At 41.6% G+C, this 22,526-nt stretch overlaps 1 protein-coding gene across 1 annotated transcript in view; it reads right to left on the bottom strand.

The window, feature by feature from the left end:
• Positions 1–19,404, bottom strand: part of OCA2 (OCA2 melanosomal transmembrane protein) — a 181,797-nt gene extending 162,393 nt beyond the window's left edge. The window contains exon 1 of the mRNA XM_044449808.1: positions 19,142–19,404. Within this exon, the coding sequence (XP_044305743.1) occupies positions 19,142–19,404 (263 nt within the window). The remainder of the gene's footprint in view (positions 1–19,141) is intronic.
• Positions 19,405–22,526: the final 3,122 nt, after the last annotated feature.

The raw sequence follows: 22,526 nt of genomic DNA, 5'->3' as shown, positions 1-22,526 counted from the left end.
CTGACCTCCTCCTGATTTTATGATCTCAAGTGCTCTTGGCCTGCTCATTCACCAGACCATACCTGTCCCAAATGAGATAAGGCCCAAGGTGATAGAGAGGCTGGTGATCTGGGAACTGAACAACAAGAACAAACTTCTAAATATTTGGACCCTACTAATATGCTAACTATACAGAGCATGGCTCATTACTGGACTTAACTGAATTGTTGTTCTACCCTGAACTAATTGTTCCTGAAAGCACATACAGCCTGTGGATAAAGTGTCCAAAAAATCCACTCATAGATGCACTAAAGGCTATAATTTCCTTTGCTCAGCTTCAGCTGGTGTTCCAGCTTCCTGGAAAAGGCAAATCTGTCTATAGTTAACTGACTGCAGGTCTTGGTCAGAGCCTGATTAGATTGTCACAATGCAATCAACAGGGGCTAGAGATGTTGGTGAAAGCCTTAAAAGCAGGGCTGAATGCTAAAAAAAAAAGTGTGGGGGGGGGGGGAATCAGGGCTTAGGACCAACAGGACAAAACACAGCACACATTTGCATAAGCTGATTTACATGTGCAAATCTGTACATAGTTTAAAATTATTGCTATAACTTTTATAGAAGACATGTTTGCTTTTCAAATACCTTGGTCACCTAATGAGAAGGAACAACTCACTAGAGAAGACCCTGATGCTGGGACTGTTCGACGGGCAAAAGGAGAAGGGGACAGCAGAGGATGAGGTGGGTGGGTGGAGTCACTGGGGCAGTGGGTGTGGGTTTGCGTGGACTCCGGGGGATGGTGGAGGACAGGAAGGCCTGGAGGAATGTTGTCCATGGGGACGTGATGGGTCGGGTACAACTTGGCAAATAAACAAACAAAAAAATGTTTGCTTTCAGCAGGGAATTGTGCAAAGCCCCAAACTGTGCTGCCTTCAAACTTACCCTCTATGCACCCAATTTTTCCTTGGTCTTTCAGGCCCAAATCCAGATGGGGAGGATGGAGTGCTTGGAACCAGCAAAAAAGCTGTATGTCACTTTAAACATTTACTGATTGATTGCAAACTGGGCATGGCACACTGATTGTGAGGATGTGTTGTAGGTTACAATAACCCATGCTCTTAGAGTGCAAACGCAAACAGTTACTGAGCAGCAAACTTGGTTAAACAAAGTGGTATTTTCTTCTGAGTAAATTCTTACTTGCTTTTCCCCTCACCATCCCCAACAGCACCTGAGGAAAGCTTGGAGCTTTTTTGCCATGCCTAAACTCTGGGAAGGAGGCAGAGATAGAGGGCTGCCCCCACCGTATAGCCCACATACCAGCCCACATACCAGTAGTCCTAGACAAAGGGGACAGTGCCTGAGATCAGAGATCTTTGCTTTGCTGTTCTTAGTCCCCAGACCAGGTGAAGAGACAGACAAAGCACCACAAAAGGTGCCTCCTCATTATTATCCAGAGTATTAATGCTAGTAAGATTCTGGAATTCAGAACACATTTTTTAGAGTTGTTAGTTTCTAACTTTTATATCATAAAAACTACACCAAATGTTGCAGCATTTAATCTCTAGCAACCTTCTCACTACTTGTGCAGCGTTGCAAGAATAAGGATCAGCAAAGGAGAAAGGGCAGCATCTTTTGATAAAGGGGCAGCCAGGAGACTTTTGGGAACTGGAAGGGGGAGGATCTAGAGCATCAACGTGTTCTGCTTTGTATCTAGCAGCACAATCCTATACAAAGTGTATCCTATTGTGTTTTTGGTGACACTTCTTCCCAGATATTGTGTACAGAATTGAACACTTCATTAATTTATGTGCTAAACTGACCTGGCTGCAACAATGAAGGCCAATAAACTGAAGCTCTGCTCAAACAAGACTGAGATGCTGTTGGTGGGTGGTTCCTCAACCTCTCAAGTTGGATGGAGAGTGCTCAACCTCTTCTGACAGGGTTGCCTTTCCTTTGAAGAAGCAGGTTAGTAGCTTGATCTATCTTCATCACTGAAGGCCCACCTGGCCTCAGTGGCATAGAGAGCCTTCCACCAGCTTCAACTGGTGGCCCAGCTCTGCCCCTATCTGGAAAGGGATAGTCTAGCTTCAGTCATGTATGCTCTGGTAATCTCTAAACTATTACCACCATATACTATACATCTGATCACCTTTGAGGACAGTTTGGAAGCTGTAGCTTGGACAAAATGTGGCAGTCGGACAGATAACAGGTCCCAGGCAGTTCTGGCCTGCTTGGGTTGGCTATATGTGTCTAAGCCTGATTCAAGGTTCTGGTTTTAACCTATAAAACCCTATTTGGTATGGGACCACATTACATGACAGAACTGCTCTTCTAACCACCATCTACCTGGACACTGCACTCATCACCTGAGGCTTTCCTCTGAATGCCGCCTTCAAAAGAGGTTTGGCTGGTAGCATCAGCGGGAACCTTCTCTGAAGTAGCTCCCAAATTATACAATGATCTCTCCACCAAGGCTCACCTAGTGCAAACTTTACTAATTTTTTGGTACCAGGTTACGATCACCTCTTTGCCAAGGGATTTATTTCAAATAGTACATGGGGATAGGGAGTATTGCCTGCTGATCTTATCAAGCCTAGAAATGTGGACTTTAGGGGTTTGGTTGTTAAAATGTGAGTTTACATTGTAAAAGTAATTTCATGATGTTTTCTTGTTGCTTTCTATTATATTTCATTGTATTTAACTGTAGTTCATCATCCAGATAGCTCTGGCTATCAGGTGGCAAAGACATAGGATAAAGAAGTAAGGCTGCAGTCCTATACGCACTTGAACTCTGCATTCAATTTCAGTCAAAGCTCATCACTGGAATTTGTTTTTAATACCAGAGCAGGTACCTAGTGAAGCACATTTATTCAAGTTAAGCATCACTGCCCTTCTCCCTTAGATAGCAATCAAGGTGTCAGCTGCTTAGCTTGAAGGATAAAGAGATAAATGCAGGTGTTCATTGCCCTCAGCAAGTCATAGAAGGAAAATAATCCTGGGGCATAGTCCTGTGCAGGCTTAGTTTGGTTTTTTCCTAAATGAAATCTGCTTCTGCTGGCAGATTGGTCTTTCATTAAAACTGGGGCTTAGAGCTATAATTTAGATTTTAAAGTGCAGAGGAGTACCTTGAAATCCCAACCACTTGGCTCCAGGCAGCAGTTTTAGTGAGAGACTGGTGGAGGAGAACAAGCAGAGGGACAGCCAGGAGAATTGGAAACCTTCCTTCTCCTAGACTTTGGGAAGCACAGGGACCACTCCAGTGGGTGAACAGGAGAAGACAGGTTCCCTCAGGTCACCCATAACCTGGGAGCCACCCTTCTGCCCTTGCTTGAAAGGATCTGCGATATACCTGTAATAAATGAGGAGAGGGAGAAAAACAGCTAAGAAGGGCAGTGTGAAATCTATTCCAAATGCTTTCTAGACTGGTTCTGGAAATTTTCAAGTCCAATAGATAGTTTGTGCATTTAAAAAATAAATTGGGGACACAATCCTATGGGGATGCCTATTACCCTCTGAATTCAGGACATTCTAGGGAAGGTGGAAGTTTGCTTCCCTGTTCCTCTTACTCTTCAAAGCATTTGGAGTGCTGATTTTGGCCATCTAAGCATGACACTTTAACATAAAAAGCAAAGGGGTGCTACCAGGATGTATTTTTATAGAGCCAGCTTCCTCCCTTTCCTGCCACCAAGAATGCCCCCAAAAGGAGGTCACTGAGGTCCTTTTTATGGCCTTGAAGAAATAGTGCAATTATTTCAGCTGAGTAAGAAACTGAGGAGGAGTTCTGGGCCAAGGTCATCTGCTAAGTTTTATGACTGAGCAAGGTTTGAACCTACATCCCTTCCAACTTAATTGGATACACTAATCACTGTACCACTTTTATTCTTTTCTAGTTTTTAAGCTGAGCCTACATTATTATATCCATACATTATCATTCATTCATCATGAATACTTTGCTTTGCAGCTGAAGAACACAGCTATTTCATGGCTTTATCTCCACATCTTCACCTTTTGTCCCATTGAATCACATTTTGTGAAGTACATACATTCAATAGTGTTTTGGAAAAGAAAAAGAAAAGACAATTCTAGAAGGTGGAAATCTTGGAATAGCAATAACAGGAATTAAAAATGAGTGCATGCTAAGGGTTGATTTGTCCTTTGAATTTTAAAAGTAGCTATTGGACTCACTTAGGGTAGAGAGCTAGTTAATATCTTCAAATGCACCTGAACATCTTGGGTACAAATATTTATTTATTTTATTTATTTAGAAAATTCCTATGCCGCCCCATTCGCCGAAGCCTCGGGGCAACTCACAAAGATATCAATTAAAATATAATACAATAAAATATAAAACAAGTTAACAATATAAAATAAAATAAGTCACCCTGGCTGAAGAATAAAATAAATAAATAGTATTAACAGTTAAAATGACGTTTGAATAAAAAGGTCTTCGCCTGGTGCCGAAAAACAAATAACGACAACGCCAGGCGGACCTCTCTGGGGAGCGCATTCCATAGATTGGGCGCCACTGCAGAGAAAGCCCTCCTCCGAGTACCTACCCTCCTAATTTCCTTCACGGAGGGTTCCCGCAGAAGGGCCTCTCCCGCAGATCTCAGGGGGCAGGTGGGCATATATGGACGTAAGCGTTCCTTCAGGTAGCCAGGACCCAAGCCATTTAGGGCCTTATAGGTCATCACCAACACCTTGAATTGGGCCCGGACTTCAATATGAGTCAAAAGGCATTCTATTAGATTTGTGTTGAGTTTTACATTTTTAGCAGTTCTGTGGCATTTTAGTTTTTTTGATTGTTTGTAATTTGCTCAGAAAACAAGAGTCATTGGGTAGATTAGAAATGTAATAGATAAATACAAAAACAAGTATTTATGTTGCCTAGCATTCAGGTAGAGCCAAATCAATTTCACTTTTAAGAATGTTTAAGACTAGTATGTTCAATATCTTCTCTAGTACTGAAGGTTTCATTCTGTTAGAAGCTTAGCCTGATTTGCTCTTCTGCTTCAGCAGGTGATATTGCCTGTAAATCATTATTTACAGCAGTCTTATTTTACAATTTTTTTGACTTAGTAAAGTTCATGAAGCCTTTCACTTTCTGGAGTCCTTCTGCATTATTCAGCCATTTCAGATAACAGGAAGTATGTGGCTGGGGAGAAAATTTATTTCTATACTGAGCTATAGTTGAAGCTCTGATCTGTTCACAGCATTATTCAGAACATTACACAACACAAATATAGATAATAAAATACAACATAAATTTTTAGTATAGAAGATTTAAAACAATTTAGACAGTCAGAAGTAATCTCAATAAAAATACCAAATGTGTTAACAAAAACAGCTGATATAAATGTACCCATCATATGCATTTATATCATAAAAATGTCTGAAAGTAGAGGAGCATCTTAACCTGGTACCTAAAAGATGGCAGCATTGGCACGAGAGAGATATCAGTGGTGGTTGTTTCTATAATTTCGGGGGAGGCACCACTGAGGACACCTCTCCTCAGAAAGACCTCAGATGTTGATCATAGTGTTTGAGTAGATTCCAGAAAGGCATTGAATTCCCAAGTCATGTAAGGCTTTATAGGTTAAAACAGACACACTGGATCAGGCTCAGAATATGTAAAGTTTAATATGCAGGCAATAGGGGACAAAAAGGAAACATAGGAATAAAGTCATAAATGCAACAAGTGTTGATTGGGACACATGGCATTGCATATTCAACAGATAACTTGCAAAGCAAGTGCCCTTGCAAAAAATGAAGCATGAACAACTAATCAAGAGTAATGAAAAGATAAAATAAGAGTTTTCCATTCATTAACTGTACAACCTCTGCAGTATAGTGGGGAAAATCTGCCATGCAAAAAGGAGAATGTATAACCTGTCTGAGCATAACCGTAATTATTGTCAAGGCTTTATTGCTTTTATTGCATTATATATTCTGAGCACATTTGCAATGCAGCTAAGAAAGTTGCTAATCATTGTGATGATCAGTTTTGCATAAAGACAATTGTAGCATTAACCATTTGATACCTGCTATCCAATATAAAACTAACCTACTAGCCTTCTTTCTCAAACTTGCTATTGATCATGAACTTTTGCAACAAACTGATTAGATGAACACATATGCAGTACTTGGCACCTAGATCAGGAATACTCCGATTTCAGGTTGCACAATCCCCTTTGTTTTTTAGTAAAACCCTGATATCTAGCAAACAGATCCAAACCCAAAATAATAGATGCTCAGAGTAGTTCATTGAAACCAATCTAGTAGTCACCTCCAGGAACTTTCCTTATGAGCATGCCTGGGCCCCACCCCTTTGGGAAGGAAAGTTTCTGAAAACAAGCATTCCTCCTCTCTGCATTGGGCCACCTTCTCCGCTGGTAACGTGTCTTGGGGTCAAGGCCTGTGCCTGCCTCAACTGTGTCTGAGAAACTCCCCTGCTCCAAGGCTGCTCCTGCCAACTGTACATCTTGATCATACCCAGAGAGAGCCTGCCCACCCGCCCGTGACACAGGTGTCTCTGCTTCACTCATTTCAATGCCTGGAAATGGTCCACATTCTAAGCTCCCCCAGGCTGGTGTCTCTTCCTCCATCTCTGATTCTCCTCCTGGAGACCAGCCAGAAGACCTTGAGAATGTGTGCCCAAAGCAGCCATCTTTCTCATACCCAATAAATGTACTGAAGTCCTGAAGATACAAATGCACCTGCCATGAGCTGATAATTCTGAACATTACAAATTAATGAAACATTCTTTGAATATTGGGTACCAGAACTGAAAAACTGAACAAGCATAAAGAACTCAAATATTAACGCAGCCCAGCCACAATTCCTCTGCTTTAAATTATTCCCTTTCAAAATGCTACTTCAACAAACTAGTTCAAGGATTTGGACAGAACATTTATCATATTCACAACCTTTGTCCTCTAAGAGATGGATCCAGAAACGTTTTGCTGAATTCAAATGTGCTAGAGCCATTGTTTAGAGGAATGGGGAGAAAAGAACATTCATCTGGTCAGAAAACACACTGACTATGCATGAAGCATTCTATTGGATTCAAGGACAGTGAGACTGAACTGGAAACCGGAAAGAACAAGTCTGATAGACTTCTACATGCCATCCTATTTTGAGAGAACTATGCAGAATGTGCTGGAATTCGATCCAGAACACTGACTGAAGGCACACAATAGCGCTGCACCACAGAGCCATGTACGTCATAACTTCATGAGTGTCTGACAGGAAGACCAGGCCTTTCTCCTGTGTGTCAAGATTGAGCATTCTGCCTTCTGTGGGGACTGAAACTTTGTGTGGGATGACATTTCTGGGTCACCTGCAGCTGGAGCCCAAAACCATGTGGGCTTTTGTTTCTCTGATGGAACTGCCATGTTAACCAAGTGGGCAACCCTCTGTGGATCTCTGTGGATCTAGGCATCTGTGAGTTTTCATAGATTTTGCTTCAGAACTCGGTTGGTTGAGATGCATCATGGCTGTCTTCCACCAATGTTGGGGCTTTGCAACATCACATAAATGACTCATACCCACATCTGTCCACACAGATTGGTCCCTCTGTGTCCGAGAGTCACAGGCTACATTGCTTCTCCAGCTCATTATGTCCAGACATAAGACACTGTGAGTTCATCTGCCATTTTAACACTGTTGAGTTTTTCAGAGAAGGTTGTTTTCCTATTTTTTTCTGGGCTGAGTGACTATAGTACATAGCACACAATGTCCTGGCACAGAGGTGGTATATCATACAATTATAAAGTTGGAAGAGGCCATTCAAGGCCATAGAATTGTAGAGCTGGAAGAAGGCATTTAGGTGGTTTAGAAGCAGCTATTTAGTCCAAATCCCTGCTCAGTGCTAGAATCCAGTTTAAGGCATCCCTGACAGATGGCTATTCAGCCTATGCTTGAATACGTCCAGCAATGGAGAACCCATCACCTCCTACGGCAACTGTTTCCATTCTTTGATTGTGTCCGCTAGGAATTTTTTCCTGAGGTTCAACCAAAATCTGCCTTCCTGTAACTTAAGCCCGTTCTTTTGTGTCCTATAGATATATAGAAATTAGATGGATATATGCTGGCTATATGTTATAGCCCTAAACAACAAACTTGTCAAATGTTTGTAACCATTTTACAAATAACTGAAACACATGGTAAGAAACAACAATTACTGATAATTTTTTCTGTCATGTATATTCAAAATGAAGGCTATACACTTGAAGGATAAAATTGACCTGCTATGGGTAGCTTCATGGCATACCTAAAGCTAATTTAGATTATTTATTTATTATTTATTATTTATTTATTTAAACATTTCTATGCTGCCCCCATCACAACAAAGCCTCGGGGTGGCTCACAAAAAATATATATTAAAAAATAAACAAACAAACAAACATTTAACCCCCCCCCAGTGCATTCTCGGCTAATTTAAAATCCTAATAAATACAATAATTTAGCAATTAAAATAAGTTTTAAATAAAAAGGTCTTCGCCTGGCGCCGAAAAACAAATAACGATGGCGCCAGGCGGACCTCTCTGGGGAGCGCTTTCCATAGGTGGGGCGCCACCGCAGAGAAGGCCCTCCTCCGGGTACTCACCCTCCTAATATCATTCACAGAGGGTTCCCGGAGGAGGGCATCTGCTGCTGATCTCGAGGGGCGGGAGGGCATATATGGGTGCAAGCGTTCCTTTAGATATCCAGGTCCCAAGCCATTTAGGGCTTTATAGGTCATAACCAACACCTATAACCAATTATTTTGTTGTGGCCATAACACTTGTCACTTTGGTCACTATCTCAGAGCCAAATTTCAGCTCAAGGCTGACCAAACAGTTACCCAATCTAGACCTGGTTCAACACTAACAGATGCATATCTGTTAAACACTTGGCTCTATAAAAGAAATGTACCCAAGACATCTTGCTGCGCATGATGATGATGCTACCCTGTCTCTGTCGCATGCATGGGAGCCAGCTGGGCCGTCAGCAGAAACTTAGTTCAAAGCCTGCTATGGCATTGGGTCTTCCATCACACCTGAGATACCAGTCCATTTTAGGGGACCAAAGGTAGAGATGTATAGCATATGCTGCTCTATCTTCCAACAGAAGAGAATAGCCAAAAATTCAAGAGGTACAGCCAAGAGGTGCCTGGGATGATCACTTCTTGTCTCACCCCAAGCTCCAGCTGTGGATGAAGCAGGTCTTTGGAATCCCAAGAAATGATATGCCGCCTCTAGGTAAAAGCTGGGTGTTGTTCAGTGACACCACCCAGCAGTCTCATTAACTAGGCACTGATCCAATTTAACATCTTGATGATGATCAAAACAACATTACGTCCTGGTGACAATCAACTCAGACTTGGGCAAATAGTTGACCAATGATCAAAACAGTTTATTGTTCTGCAACACACCAGACACTAGCTGTCATGTGCACACACTAGAAGAGTCTCTAACATGTGCACAAGGGAATGAAAATTCTCATGACAACCAGATCAATGAGGATTTATTTCTAGCTCATTCCCACCCAACTCTCACAGATGTTGTGACTAGGATAGCATCAGACGGTGTTTTGCTGAAAGGAGACAAGGCAGAGGTGCAGGAACAGGGCACTTTGGGAGCAAACACTGGAACAAAATCTGATATAGAGTGTGAGAACAAAACTGATAAGGAGCAAGTGGAATTTGAGGATGCTCGTTCTCGCAGGCACACATGCAGACTGGGACAGATGGAATCACGATTAGCTGAACGATGGCGAGAGAGAATTCACAGTGCCCCGCCTCTGGGGGTGTGACCACAGAGGGTTCGTAAGCAAAGTGTGGGGTGAAGTTCATCAGAGCAAGAGGTCAAATTTCTATGCTGCTTCTATTCTGTTAGGAATAAAGATGTTTGTAGTATCTGCTGGAGTGATTGCTTTCATTAGGAAGGAGTGCCAGCCTCACAACACTAGCTAGGTTTCAAAGGCTTTAGCAGCTAACAATGAGCACACAGCATGGATAGCATTCAAGAGAACCCCAATGAGCTGGAACAGATGCGCAGCAGGGGTTACCTGGAAATGTCCAAATCACAGCACAAAGAAAATGGCGTACTTATACAGGTTACAAGAATCAAAGCATAGTGCAGGCACTCAACATTCTACATTATGTGGGAGTATACTGATTACTTATGCAGGTGTTGATAATAATACATAATGAACTAAATAATGAGTATCTCTGCCTGGCCTGCCAAGGTCTTTTCCCCATTTGAAGGTGCCAAAGTGATAGCACGTTCCTGCAAAAAAAGACTTGTGACTACTTCAGGCATGAGGGCTGATAAGGAGTATGGTCAAGGGAAGGAATGCAGCAGCAGTGAGAGTACATATTCCTTTGATCCATCTCTCTTGGGAATCTCCCCTGTGGCAAGACTAGCAGAGGTGGCCAGGAAAAAAATAACTAAGGTTCTGTTCTTTTATTGACATAAGAAGGCAGCTAAAGCCTTCTGCCCTTATGCCAAGCAAACCCTATACTTTGAAACCAAGCCTAGATTTCCAGGTTCAGGTGCTACACCTCTCCAAAAGGTGGGGCCATTCTGAATGGCTGGATATAGAGAAGGCCTATATAACTTCTTATCCACAAAGCCAAACCACTCGTGTCTTGCACCGGGCTGGAAATCCCTGGCAGGCATGGTATGTGTCTGGTGGATGGCTTGCTTGGTCACATTTTGTGTAGACATTATGTTGATTATCACGCCAAATTTGCGAAAGATGCCATGTTGGATGAGTATCAATTAGATGCTGAACTTTCATATATGTAATAAAGTTATTACTGAGAAGAGTTAAGCCAAAAACAAAGATGGTTTGAGAGGTGCATTACTTCTTGAGTAATGCGGTGTCGATGAAGGTATCGGCTCCTTTTGAAGAGGCATACCATATTGATCTAAATTCCAGGTCATTGCTCTAATGTCACATCTCCAGGATCTGTGACACAAATCTAATTATTGGAAGTGCTGTTAAGAAGCTAAAGAAGCCAGATAGAAAGGAGATTAAGCAGCAAACTGACTCTGTATGATCTTTGTGTTCAGTATTTGGAGTTTATTTAAAGAACAACTGAAGAGCTGGCAAAACAGGCTTTCAGTGTCAAAAGATGTGCCAACTCTGAAATGTCTGCAGTTTAAAACACTCTGGTCCCAAATTCTCCTACCAGTCAACAAATCAACTCTCTGCATTCACACACCAAATAGACATGACATATTAATGATGCTAAGATCCACCTGGAATGATTTGTGGTCCAAGCATTCTTTGAATATTCCTCCAGGAGAGAGAGAAGGGTCATACACGATATCACAATAATCTCAATTTATGAAGTAAGAGTCAGCCTACAGTATAAGAATAACAAAGGAGAGAACAGCAGGTTGGCACTTACATGAGCTCAGAAGCCCAACGGCCAAGTCCTTCAGCCAAAGTGTCTTTCTAAAAGATCCCGTGCTGCTCCAGCCATTACATCCCATCGCTGGATTTCCAAGCCAACCTCTGCCCCCGACTCCCAGTCTCTCTGTTGGTCTCATGCCAGCAGCAGGAAACAGGAATGGGACATGCCCAAGCTGTGTACATCAACTAAAAGCAAGAAAATCTTACCCAATCCTTAAAACAACATTTTAGAAAATAAAACATTAAAGTAGCTACATAATTTAAAACTGGTAAAAATATTCCTATTAGAAATATTCCTAACAGTATACTCCCCTCCAAGTCTAAAATTCAAGATATCCTGGAAGTCCTTACATCCAAATTCAAGGTGGATGGGAATTGCTTATGATGGCAACCCAAGTAAGAAGAAAATCATCTTGCCACACTCTCAGGTGTTCTTTTATCAACTCATTCTCCAGGGCTCAGTTAAGCTCTATCCAGAGCTTCCCTTGAACTTCAAGCTGGGACCACAAACATTTAAAATGTCACACACAGACACCAAAAAAAAAAAAAAAACACCTAGGCTTAGCTGTCTGTTTCAGGTTAATGCAACATAATGTTGAGGGGGAGAAAGTATTGTCCATAGATTAAGTGCACAAAATATGTTCAAATTGGCCTTATTTCTTGCTATCAGGACTCTGTGAAATTCTGTTTTTCTAATGAAACAGGCTAGAAGAAATATTTCTGGCTCTATAATCCTCTTTAATACTGTTATACAACTATGAACAGATTTGTAATAGCACGCTTCTGGATTCATATTGTATTCGACCTGTGGTAAAAGCAGAAGCTCCTTAAAAGCTTGTTTTCAGGATTCACCATTTAAAATAATTTTCCCCTATACTTTTGCCCAGCAGGTTGGACTAGTGACATTGCCATTCTCAATACATGTAATGACCATAAGCCAAAAACACTTCTAAAATGTAGAAATAGGAAGGGTCTTTTTCTTTCCAATGCTTGGTGCTATGTTGATTCCAGAAAAAGAGGCATAAAAAGTGGGGACGTTATCTTCTTTTTTAATTAGGCCAGCTCTTCTGAGGAAAAGAGACATGCTTTCAAAGAACACATGTTTCCACATTCTCTCTAGGAAAGTGAAGCAAATCCAGCCATTCTATATCCTGAGGCAAAATTCCCAACCAATTTCTAAATCTGGTATTTAAAAATGGAGTGTATTATTTCTGATCGGCAAATACTCTGCAGCACAGAATCATCTTTTCCTATAAAATTGATAGCAGAGCAACCGAAGACAGACCTGTTTTGTTCATTCCTCTCTCCTCTTATCCTACTGTGTGTTCCACCTTGGCTTTACTATTCCTTTTTATCAGACATATTCATTAAAATCAGGTTCATGGTTTTCACGCTAAGAGGTTTACAAGATGAAACAGCTGTCAATAAAACCCTAAAGAGGATTGGTGCTCACATGTCAGTAGCATGACTGAAAGGGGTAAAGTTGCTCCTAGAAAGATTAAGCTCTGAATCTATCTGAGCTTGCCTGGGGAGAGGGGTGTATTTTAAAAAAATAGGAAAAAGTCCATTACATAAATCAACATTGGTGACTGAGGTAATCATCCTAAGAATATATAAAAGATATTTCAGTCAGGCTTTTATATTCTTCTGTGGATATATCTACTATAGAACTCATCCTACACAAGAGAAAAGCATAATAGCTCACCTTGCATATAAAAATTACTGAGTGGGAAAATGCCTCAGTGGATGCATTACTAACATGCATGCATAAAAATTACCATGCGGAGTTATTTATATGAGCTTTTATCCCTGTCAATCCCTAGGAAGCTCACAAACATGGCACAATAGATTCCCTGGGTGCAAGTCAGGGCTGACTCTGCCATTCAGTGACCTGAGGCAGTGGCCTCAGGCAGCAGATGCTCAGAGGTAGCAGTGAGATGTTAGAGGCAAGAGTTGTCTGCCATATGCTTGTATGAAAACTCCATCTTGGCCCTGTGGATGTTCTTACTCTGTTGGCATTGACTTGATTTGCAGCAGCTCAAGCCAGTACATACATCCTTTTTTTTTTTTTTTTAATGACAGCTTTATGTCCTAAACAGGCAGATGGTGAAAACCTCGAAATTTTCACAGATCATGTCATAACTCTAAAAAATATTTTTATTGGTCATCTTGGGCAAGTGCACCCAGTCACAACATAGTCCCACAGAGTTTTATTCTCTTCTTGTATGTACTTGTCGGTTCCATCCCTCCACACACTAATTAGGTCAAGCCAGCAGAACCATATTCTGCATTTGTTGAAGAGCTTGTCAATTCGTCCTGCCTCTTCACTTGGGAAGTGCTGACTTAGATGATGAAATTATCTTTTATTGTTTATCTTGAAACTCCAGTCATCTGTTCCAGCTTTTCTGCGGTTGATGAGTACTTTCATTGATTTATCTACATATTCAATTAACTGAATTGATGCTGATTGAAGATACTGTATCTCATAACAGATTAGCACACTGGCAATATTAACTGTGCCCAGACCTTAGAACTCATTCGGGAATAAATGATCACACTAAATGTGAATAAGTTGATTAATGAAATCTCACAATCTATAGATAGACAGGTGTCTATAAAACCAGGCTTGTGCTATAACATAAATACACTGAACATTAATATTAAACCACAGACTGTTTATATGTGGTGTGCATAGGTACCTATACCTAGAAATACCTTTAAAAACCTTAGTGCTCTATTTTGTAAATGTTGGGCAGGCATCCTCCTCACCATAAATATCCTAGAAAAGGATCCAATTTCCAACTCAAGAACATGGACTGAGCTTTCCAAATTTTGTTTTATATCACTGGGCCTGTTTGTTGACATGTTCTAAATGTTGGTCTTTTCCACTTACATTAGAATTTCCACTTTGGACAATTCTAGAATCTTCCTGGCTTGATCCTCTTTCCAAAGACATGTAAATTAAGTCCTGGTGAAAATAGGTAGGGTTGCCCACACAGGTATGACTCAGTGTCTGCTCATGCAATGAGATTTAGCTCTATTCTCCTCCCTTCTGTACCCCATAAATGTGTTCCAGAGGAGCTCCCAGACTTCTAGAGCAGTTTGAGGACTACACAGGAAGTAAAAGAAATCTGTCTGTTCTAGACAGAAACCATTAAGTAAAGTCCAAAGAAAGGAGAATTAACCTGAAACTGTTGATAGGTATAGATACTCCAAGAAATGATAGAACATTTGTGTTTTATAATGTCATGGTTGCAATTCATGCAGTGTAATTGTTTACATAATTTTGAGCAAATTTAACACATGCAAATCTGAGAGATTCCAGAGATATTCCTTTTTACTAAAGAAATAACTGAATTGATTAAAATGCTATTCTTGCCTTTAGGGAGAATGCTTAGCCTGAAAATAAATATTCACACTTCATATTAATAAACCATTGTGATAATATATTTTAGCTACACACACACAAATAGTAAGCTCAGCAAACTGATGAATGAATGTAATAGATATTTTATCCTCTTATATATCCTCAGAATTTGTCCCAAATAACTACCAAGAAGATACATGGTTTTTGCAGACTGACTTGAGATCATTATGTTCCAGCTCTCTTACAGCAAGCTGTGTGAGCTCAGAGATTTTTAAAATGGAATGTTGAAAAAATGCAAATATACGAGCAGAAGTATATAGAATAAACTAGAGATCAAATGAGGAGAGTGTTCAGAAATGCTACTTAGTAGTTCACACCAATTTGCTGGATAGAAGTTCAGAACATGAGAATATTTGTGTGCTGCTGACAATAAAATATTACAGAAAAATGGTACTCAGGGTCCGGATCAAATCCTGCTCGGTTGTCTCCAATAAGAGTGAAAGGCACTAAACAGATTTCCCACAGATGCTCATCGGCCTAAGTGATCAGAGCCAGAACGAGTGGATATTTTTCCTACTGTCAAAATTGTGGCATTATGCATCAATGTTATTTCCAGTGGAGTCAGCAGAGATTATAGAGTTTGTTCCCTTAATGTCACCTGCTGGTGTACTTTGGCAATTCAGGTATTCTTTATCAGTAGAAAGGTGCATTTCCTGTTCTATGCGAGTATTTTGTTTAAATAAAAAGTCAATTCAGAAAAACAGGTGTTGGAAAATATAGCTCAAAGAACTGTGCACAGAGCAGTCATAAAAATGAAGGTATGTTCTGAAAGCTTCTGAGAAAGCATGCCTCCCTGGGCATTTGGCTGCAGCTTCCTAACTCTTTGCTTCTTTCCCTGCTCTTACATTGCCGGAAGATATTAAATAAAACATTTATTGATTATTGAATCAGGGGGGAAAAACGTATCTGAAGAAACCAATTCTGTTTGCTCTTGGCTTTGCCTACCTTGCATGGCAAGCAGGCCCAAAACAAGAGTTCTGGTTGCTTTTTAAGGCTGTGCAAGTCAGTGGTTGTTGCTACACTCTGAGGCAGAAAATTCGGTGAAGACACAATCCAACCCCCTCCACCCTAGCTGCACATAAGCCTCTGAATTCGGAAGCTTATGTGTCTTCAGTGCATAGTGCAAGGTGTAATTCTTTACCACCATGGTGTCTCACAGCCTGCATTCCATCTAGATGGCCATTTCAGGCCATTTCGAGGAAGCACTGCAGAAAGGGAGGGGACGAGGCCAGGGCCAATAGCTTATGCTGTATCCCCACCATGCCCCCTTTCCGCTCTCCAAGTCTGTGACCTCATACAGGCAGCTAGGTGGGTCTGTCCAAGCTGCATGTGAGGAGAGTGGTCAGCAGCTGGGCATTTGAAGCCCCAGCTGCAAGGACCTCAGAGCTAGACCTCCAAATAATTCTACAGCCTTCCAGACAATGCAGATTTGTAAATCATGCATTGAGTATGCATGTACTTTAGGAACACTGTTGGGCTATTTGGCTATCTTGTTTGTTGTCTTCCTTACCTGGCAGCAACTCTCCATAGTCTAAAGTAGAAAGATGAGAAGAATTGCACCAGAGCCTCTTTGCATACAGTCTGTTCATGCAACTTGAGATAGAGTCCCTCCAACTTTTGCCAGAACCATCTGCTAATCAATTTCATTGAATAATCCCCTTTTACAGACAGAAGAAATATCCTCTGTATACATTTTGGTGCATTGTGCATATACTTTATATTCAGAAAAAGGCAATGCAAATGATGCAGCAGTTAAGGTTGGTTGCCTTTCCCATAAACTGAAAAGCCCCACATGCTTTAATCCTTCCATGCAAAAAGGTGTGCCAATCCCTGGATCATTTAGGTTGCCCTTTTCTGCATCTTTGCCCAACTCTGCATTAGTCTCTTTGAGATGGACTCAACAGCATGCGTATTTTAAATTCAGTCCCATCATACCCCATCTCTAAGCAGTGTTCTTGGGGCAACTTACATTGGTTTGGTTAGTCCTAGGTAGACCTAGTCATGTCTAGACAGACCCATTGACAGCAGTAGGACTCAAGTATGAATAATTCTGGATACAGGCAAATATGATTGAAATACAATACAACTGATGAGTTACTGCAGAAGGACAAAGCTATAAACATGTTTCCTACCAACCCACCCTTCTTATGGTGATTCAGTTCTCTTTCCGCTGCTGAAGCATGGGGCTACTGGAGCAGTTCTCAGAAAAGGAAACTTGGTCCTACACAGAGCTAGTCCTGGATGTCATTTTTCTTGCTAGAAAGCTGGGGTACAAATCAAATAAATACTGCCAGATGCTAGTTCCTGATGAAGCAGCTTCCTCACCTGGGCTGCTGCTATTGCTGTCTGCCAGTTCCTAGAAACAAGCACAAGATGCACAGGGAGCAAGGATATTTACAAGCTTCTTGCCAGTCCTCAGCTGTGACTCTGCTGCTAGATGTACTTCAAGACAATACAATTTTATTTTCACTCTTTTGTAATATGAACTTTGTTCTCCTCCCTTGCACAGCTGCCACACACTGAGATGATGTTTTCACATGACCACAAGATTTATTTTCTAGTGTTATCATTTGAGACAAATATCACCTTATCACCAATCTTTTTTTTAACGGTACTCAAGATGGCTAACAGGTGTAAAGCCAAACTCAAAGTAAACTTAAAACTACTTAAACAATTCAGCCCTCAGCCCAATAAAACTTGCTTCAGCAACAGACCAGTTTATATACCAAAGTTTCATCAATAGCTTTTCATAACCCAGCTATGCATTTGTGAAATTATGACCTTTTTACACCATTGAACATTACACTTAGTACTACAAAACATCATTTGTTATGCTCCCTGTTCACCCAGTTTGGAAATATCTGCTTGGAGCTTTTCACAGTCTGCTTGGGTTTTCATCTTCCTGGCTAATTTGGTGTCATCCATAAATTCAGCTACCTCACTACCAATCCAAGACCATTTGCTTTATTTTTATATTTTATTTTGAAAAGTATTTATCACCTTTTAGCCATGACAAGGGTCCCTATAACAGCTTTCAAAGAAAACCAGACATTATAAAAGAAGGAAAATTAAAACTAAATTCTAAGAACCTAAAGCCAAGGTGCTGTTAACACCTTGGTGGGGTCCAATTATAAAAGCAGAAGAGTTTTAAATATACAAGTATGTATTAAAAACCTTTGCAAGCAAAGTGGAATAAGAATGCTTTCATTTCTCATCTAATCAGCATTAGGGATTGAGTCACTCTTACCTCATTTCGGTAGGAATTCCTAGCCAGAGGTGCTGCCATATAAAGCAATACATTGATGGTACTGACCCTATAGAAATCCTTGAGAGACCCCACTGCTTACTTCCCTGCTTACTCCTACCATCTGCTTCCAGGAGTGTTGGACTACAGTTCCCATCAGACCTAGCCTGTATAGCCAGTGAGGAGTGGCAATGAGAGTGGCAGTGTAACAGCTTCTGGAGGACCGTGTGCTCCCTTCCTTAGCCCATAACAAGAAATTCACAGCACCAAGGTGAAGCTTTCTCCTGCAGCAAAAGTAGTGCCATCCCTTCGAAGGAATGGTGACAATACAACGGAGAAGTCTTCATCCTTAGTGCCACGATGAGCTAAGACCCACCAAGAAAAGCTCCAAGGCTGCCCCTTCTGTGGGGTTTCCCCTTGAGCTTCAGTGACACCCCATACTTAGGACTTGATCCAGATGTGTCCTTGCAAAGCAAACAGGAGGCCTTGGGCTATGATGTCCCAGGTCTGATTTGCTAAGGATAGAAAGGGGCAAGAACGATCAGCACCGCATCACTTCAGTGCAGCCTCAAATGCTAAAACAGAGAAGACTAGATTATCTGCCACATGTTCAGCAACTCAAGTAAGTGAACACTGAGTGAATGTTGTTCCTCCTATCATAACTGTTGTTTTGCATCTCTTTTATGTCCAGAACAGTCAACCATAATTACAGACTTTGTTCCCCGAACATAGACCGATCATGTAGTACAGCAATTTATGGATCATTTTATCAGCACCAAGGCATTTTTTCTGTGTTCTCTAGACGCTTTTTAAATAAATAAATAAAATAAGGAAAACAAGTTGTTGAAAAATGTAATCAAAAAGAAAAAAAATGTAGGTATGCAGAGCTGCTATAAAACTACATATTCATTCTGAAACATGTTGAGAGAATGCCTTCTGCCCAGCAACCGGCTATTGTAGCTTCCTAAATAAGGTTTTGGTTATATTGCAAGAAGATATTAAATAAAATGTTTATTGATCATTGAACCAGAAAATAAAGCTGTATATTTCAGAAGAAGTAGATTTGGTTTGCTCTTGGTTTTTCTTACCTCCCTTGCATGTTGAAGGAGCTGCAATCTTTCCCCAGTGTTATGCAACACTCTGGTTTCGGTCCACCATTTAGATATGGGCTTTGAGCTTCTCCCTGGGCAGCCACCATCTCCTTTAAGAGCTTCAGCTCACTGAAATTACTGGAAATAGGTTCTGCCACTGCATCTCTGAGCAAATCCACATGGTGTGGGGCAGAGGCCTGTGCCAACTCCATGTCTACTTTTCTGGAGATGGCACCATCATCTTTGTTGTCCAAATACATAGCACTGTGGCCTGGTGAGTTCCGTTTTCTGTCCTAAAAAGAATGCAGATAAAAGAAACAGGAATCAGTTAAGCGCAGCGGTCTATCAGGATACAAAAACCTAGAGCGTTGCATCTGTAGAAGTTTGTGCAGTTCTTAAAAGGATCATCAAACTCACTAAGCTCTACTATCTGGCACCAAGTGCTGAGTAAGTTTGGGTATGTACATATTCTTTGGGAGGAAGAAAGCCACAGTAACCTCCATTTGCAATTGATATTTATTATACCCTGCTTTCCTTCTTTTCAAGAACTCAAGGTGGCTTACATCATTCACCTCCTGCTGCTCTCAGTCATACCCCCAAATCAACAACCCTGTGAGGTGGGATGGGCTGAGAGTCTGTGACTAGCCCAAAGTCACCCAGTTGGATCCATGGCTGAGTGGCATCTAGAACCCAAATCTCCTGCGTCCCAGTCCCTCACTCGTAACCACTGCGTAACACTGGCTCACAGTGTTTCTTCCTTTGCTTCTTTAGAAATTAATGCTAAAATGTTAAGCACTGATCTGTCTATACATGTCATCCAAGAACCTCCTTCCTCAAGCAGGATAGAGCCCAAGTTCAAAGGACAATGCCATAGACACTCAGCTACACTTCAAGACAATCTCCTCTCAGTCCAGGGTTAGCATCAAGAGGAAGCAGGATCTGAGACTTGCTGAGGAGCCCATCAAGAAGAATGTGGTGGTAGTGAAAAGGAGCAGGAGATGCCAGGACCTACTTTCTCACCGGTTCAGCTTCTTAGGCAAGCAAGTCATCGCAATACTGAAAAGGAGGAAGAGAACCCATAATCACTGGTAACAATGGTGGTGAGAAAGGAGGCTCGGGGAAGAGAACTCTACTGAGGATATCAGCTCTGGGATGGGAGAAGCAGGGCCCACTAACAGAACTCTGGGAACAGGGGCATTGCAGGGAGAAGGAGAACCAAGCTGATGCAAGGGTAAGACCCTGGCAAGACATGATAGGACCAGAGTTGAAGGCAGTTCAGGAGCAGGCAAAGGTCAAGACGCTGGTAAACACTGTGGCTGAACCAGAGGTAAAAGCAAAGGCAAGAGCAGGCAAGAGTCAACACATGGAAGAAGAAATTGCAAGACTGAAGGCAGAAGCAGCATCACAAACATACGTCAACTACAGCAAAGATTCATGCTATAACAAAGCAGAGCAGGAATGAGATGCATTGTATGGGGCCTTCTATGGCACTCGGGGAGTCTGCAAGAGTGCGCTGCCACTCACCCTGCAAGCTCTTACAGGTCCCATCTTACTTCTTTAAGTATTCACAAGTCTGCCTTCTCCAGCAGGCTGCTAAAAAGACCAAAGTGCCTTGCAAGTTCCTCGCCTCAAAGTCCTGAGGTCAGCATTCACCCAGCATCATGGAGTACAACAGATTCACTGCATGCGACAGGCAGAACTGGAAATAAGTGCATTTCTTTTTGGCCTAGCCTGAATTTCTTGCTACAAACATTAAATATGTGGGATATTTTGAGTGCTGCATCTTCAGGACAAGAGCACCTCTCATAATAGAGGCTAGCAAATGCTGTAAAAATAGGGGAGGGGGCTTCTATCCCAGTATTCTCTCTATCCAAATAGATTTGGCCAGTCTGAACATGCTTCAAAAACATTCAAAAGCTTACTGACATGAGATGATCATGGAACAAAACAAATGCATCTGAGAATGCCAGGTTCTAGTGGATTTATCACAACCAGTGGAGGACCTTCATTAATGGCAAGGGGATGTTGCCCTGCCACAACCAAGGGGCCCCAGGGATTGGCTTATCTTTCCATGCCCTCCCATGCACAGTGAAGAAACCTGGCTGTGTCGACTACAGACATAGTGCTGGCCCTGAGTTAGTCCTTGATAGTCATTGTGACTTTACCTTGCAGATCTTCACTAAAGCTTATTTTAGTCATTTGTTGTTTGAAATTCTCTTTAGGCCTCTCCGTGAAACTGCAGGCTTCTGGACACATCCTGACTGAAAATGTCACACACACCCCCCAGGGCGTGGTTCACCTAATCTTGACCACCTGGGCCTGCACACGCACATGCCTGTCACATGCCCAGGAGATCGACAGCATTAGCTTCAGCAGCAAGGCCTGTTCAGTGCACCCGGCTTGCTCCATACAATAGCCCGTGGTTACAGAGCTGTAGCTCAAAGGGATGCTGCATTAGGACACTTATTAGCAAAGACTATGGCAAGTTGCCGCTCCATCTCAGAATTCTCTGTTCCCTCTAAATGGAGCTGCAGTCAGGGTACCTTTGCCTGGATCGGAGACAGTGAAGCCTTTTGGCTTCATAGCAGCCCTCCTCCTACTAGGGGCAAAAACCAGACTGTCTGGTTTATATAGATCAACAGAGAAACCTGCACTTTTGGAATCCCCTTGAGGACATGGCAATGCGGACAATCATCACGAGTGTCTGAACCTTAACATTTGCCATTCCACTGCTCTCTCTCGCTTTCTCTCCCATTCCTTTTCTCTCTGTCCCATTCCCTCTCCAGAAATTGGTTGATGTGCCTATGCCCGGCTCCATATCCAAAAGCCCATACAGTGCTCACCAGATGTGCATGAGTGGGCGAATGAACTGATTGCCACAGCTAAGTAGTATTTTATTAAGCTTGTCCATTTTACCAGGCAGCATTAAATACACATTTAAGCAGTGACTCACAGCAAAGACCTCTATGCACAATGGTATTCCAAAAAACATGCAACGCTATACATTGGGAGTTTGCAATCACATCCACCCAACCCACAATGTATCATTTGTTGATGCCATCAGACAATATTTTAAAAACAGACAAGTATACACTGACCTCTTGTGGCAAACATACAGAGATAGCAAATAGAGGTTTTTGGTGAAGTGCTTTTACAAATTGTGCAAAATTATGCAAAAATCAGTATCATCCTACAGATACCTGCTCAGAATCACATACTTATTCTCAGGTACATGTGCATAGAACTGCAGCTTTTACTATACTGGCATATCTGCATGTGAAGAACATTGTTTATAGAGCACCATCACCAGCCATGGCAATTTACAGAATATTCATTGCATATGCTTGAGTTCTATACCATCCATTACCCAAAACTCTTTGAG

This window comes from Varanus komodoensis, unplaced genomic scaffold, assembly GCF_004798865.1.
Source record: "Varanus komodoensis strain SLA01 unplaced genomic scaffold, ASM479886v1 scaffold1, whole genome shotgun sequence".
Lineage (NCBI taxonomy): Eukaryota > Metazoa > Chordata > Lepidosauria > Squamata > Varanidae > Varanus > Varanus komodoensis.
This window is presented reverse-complemented; position numbering and strand designations above follow the sequence as displayed.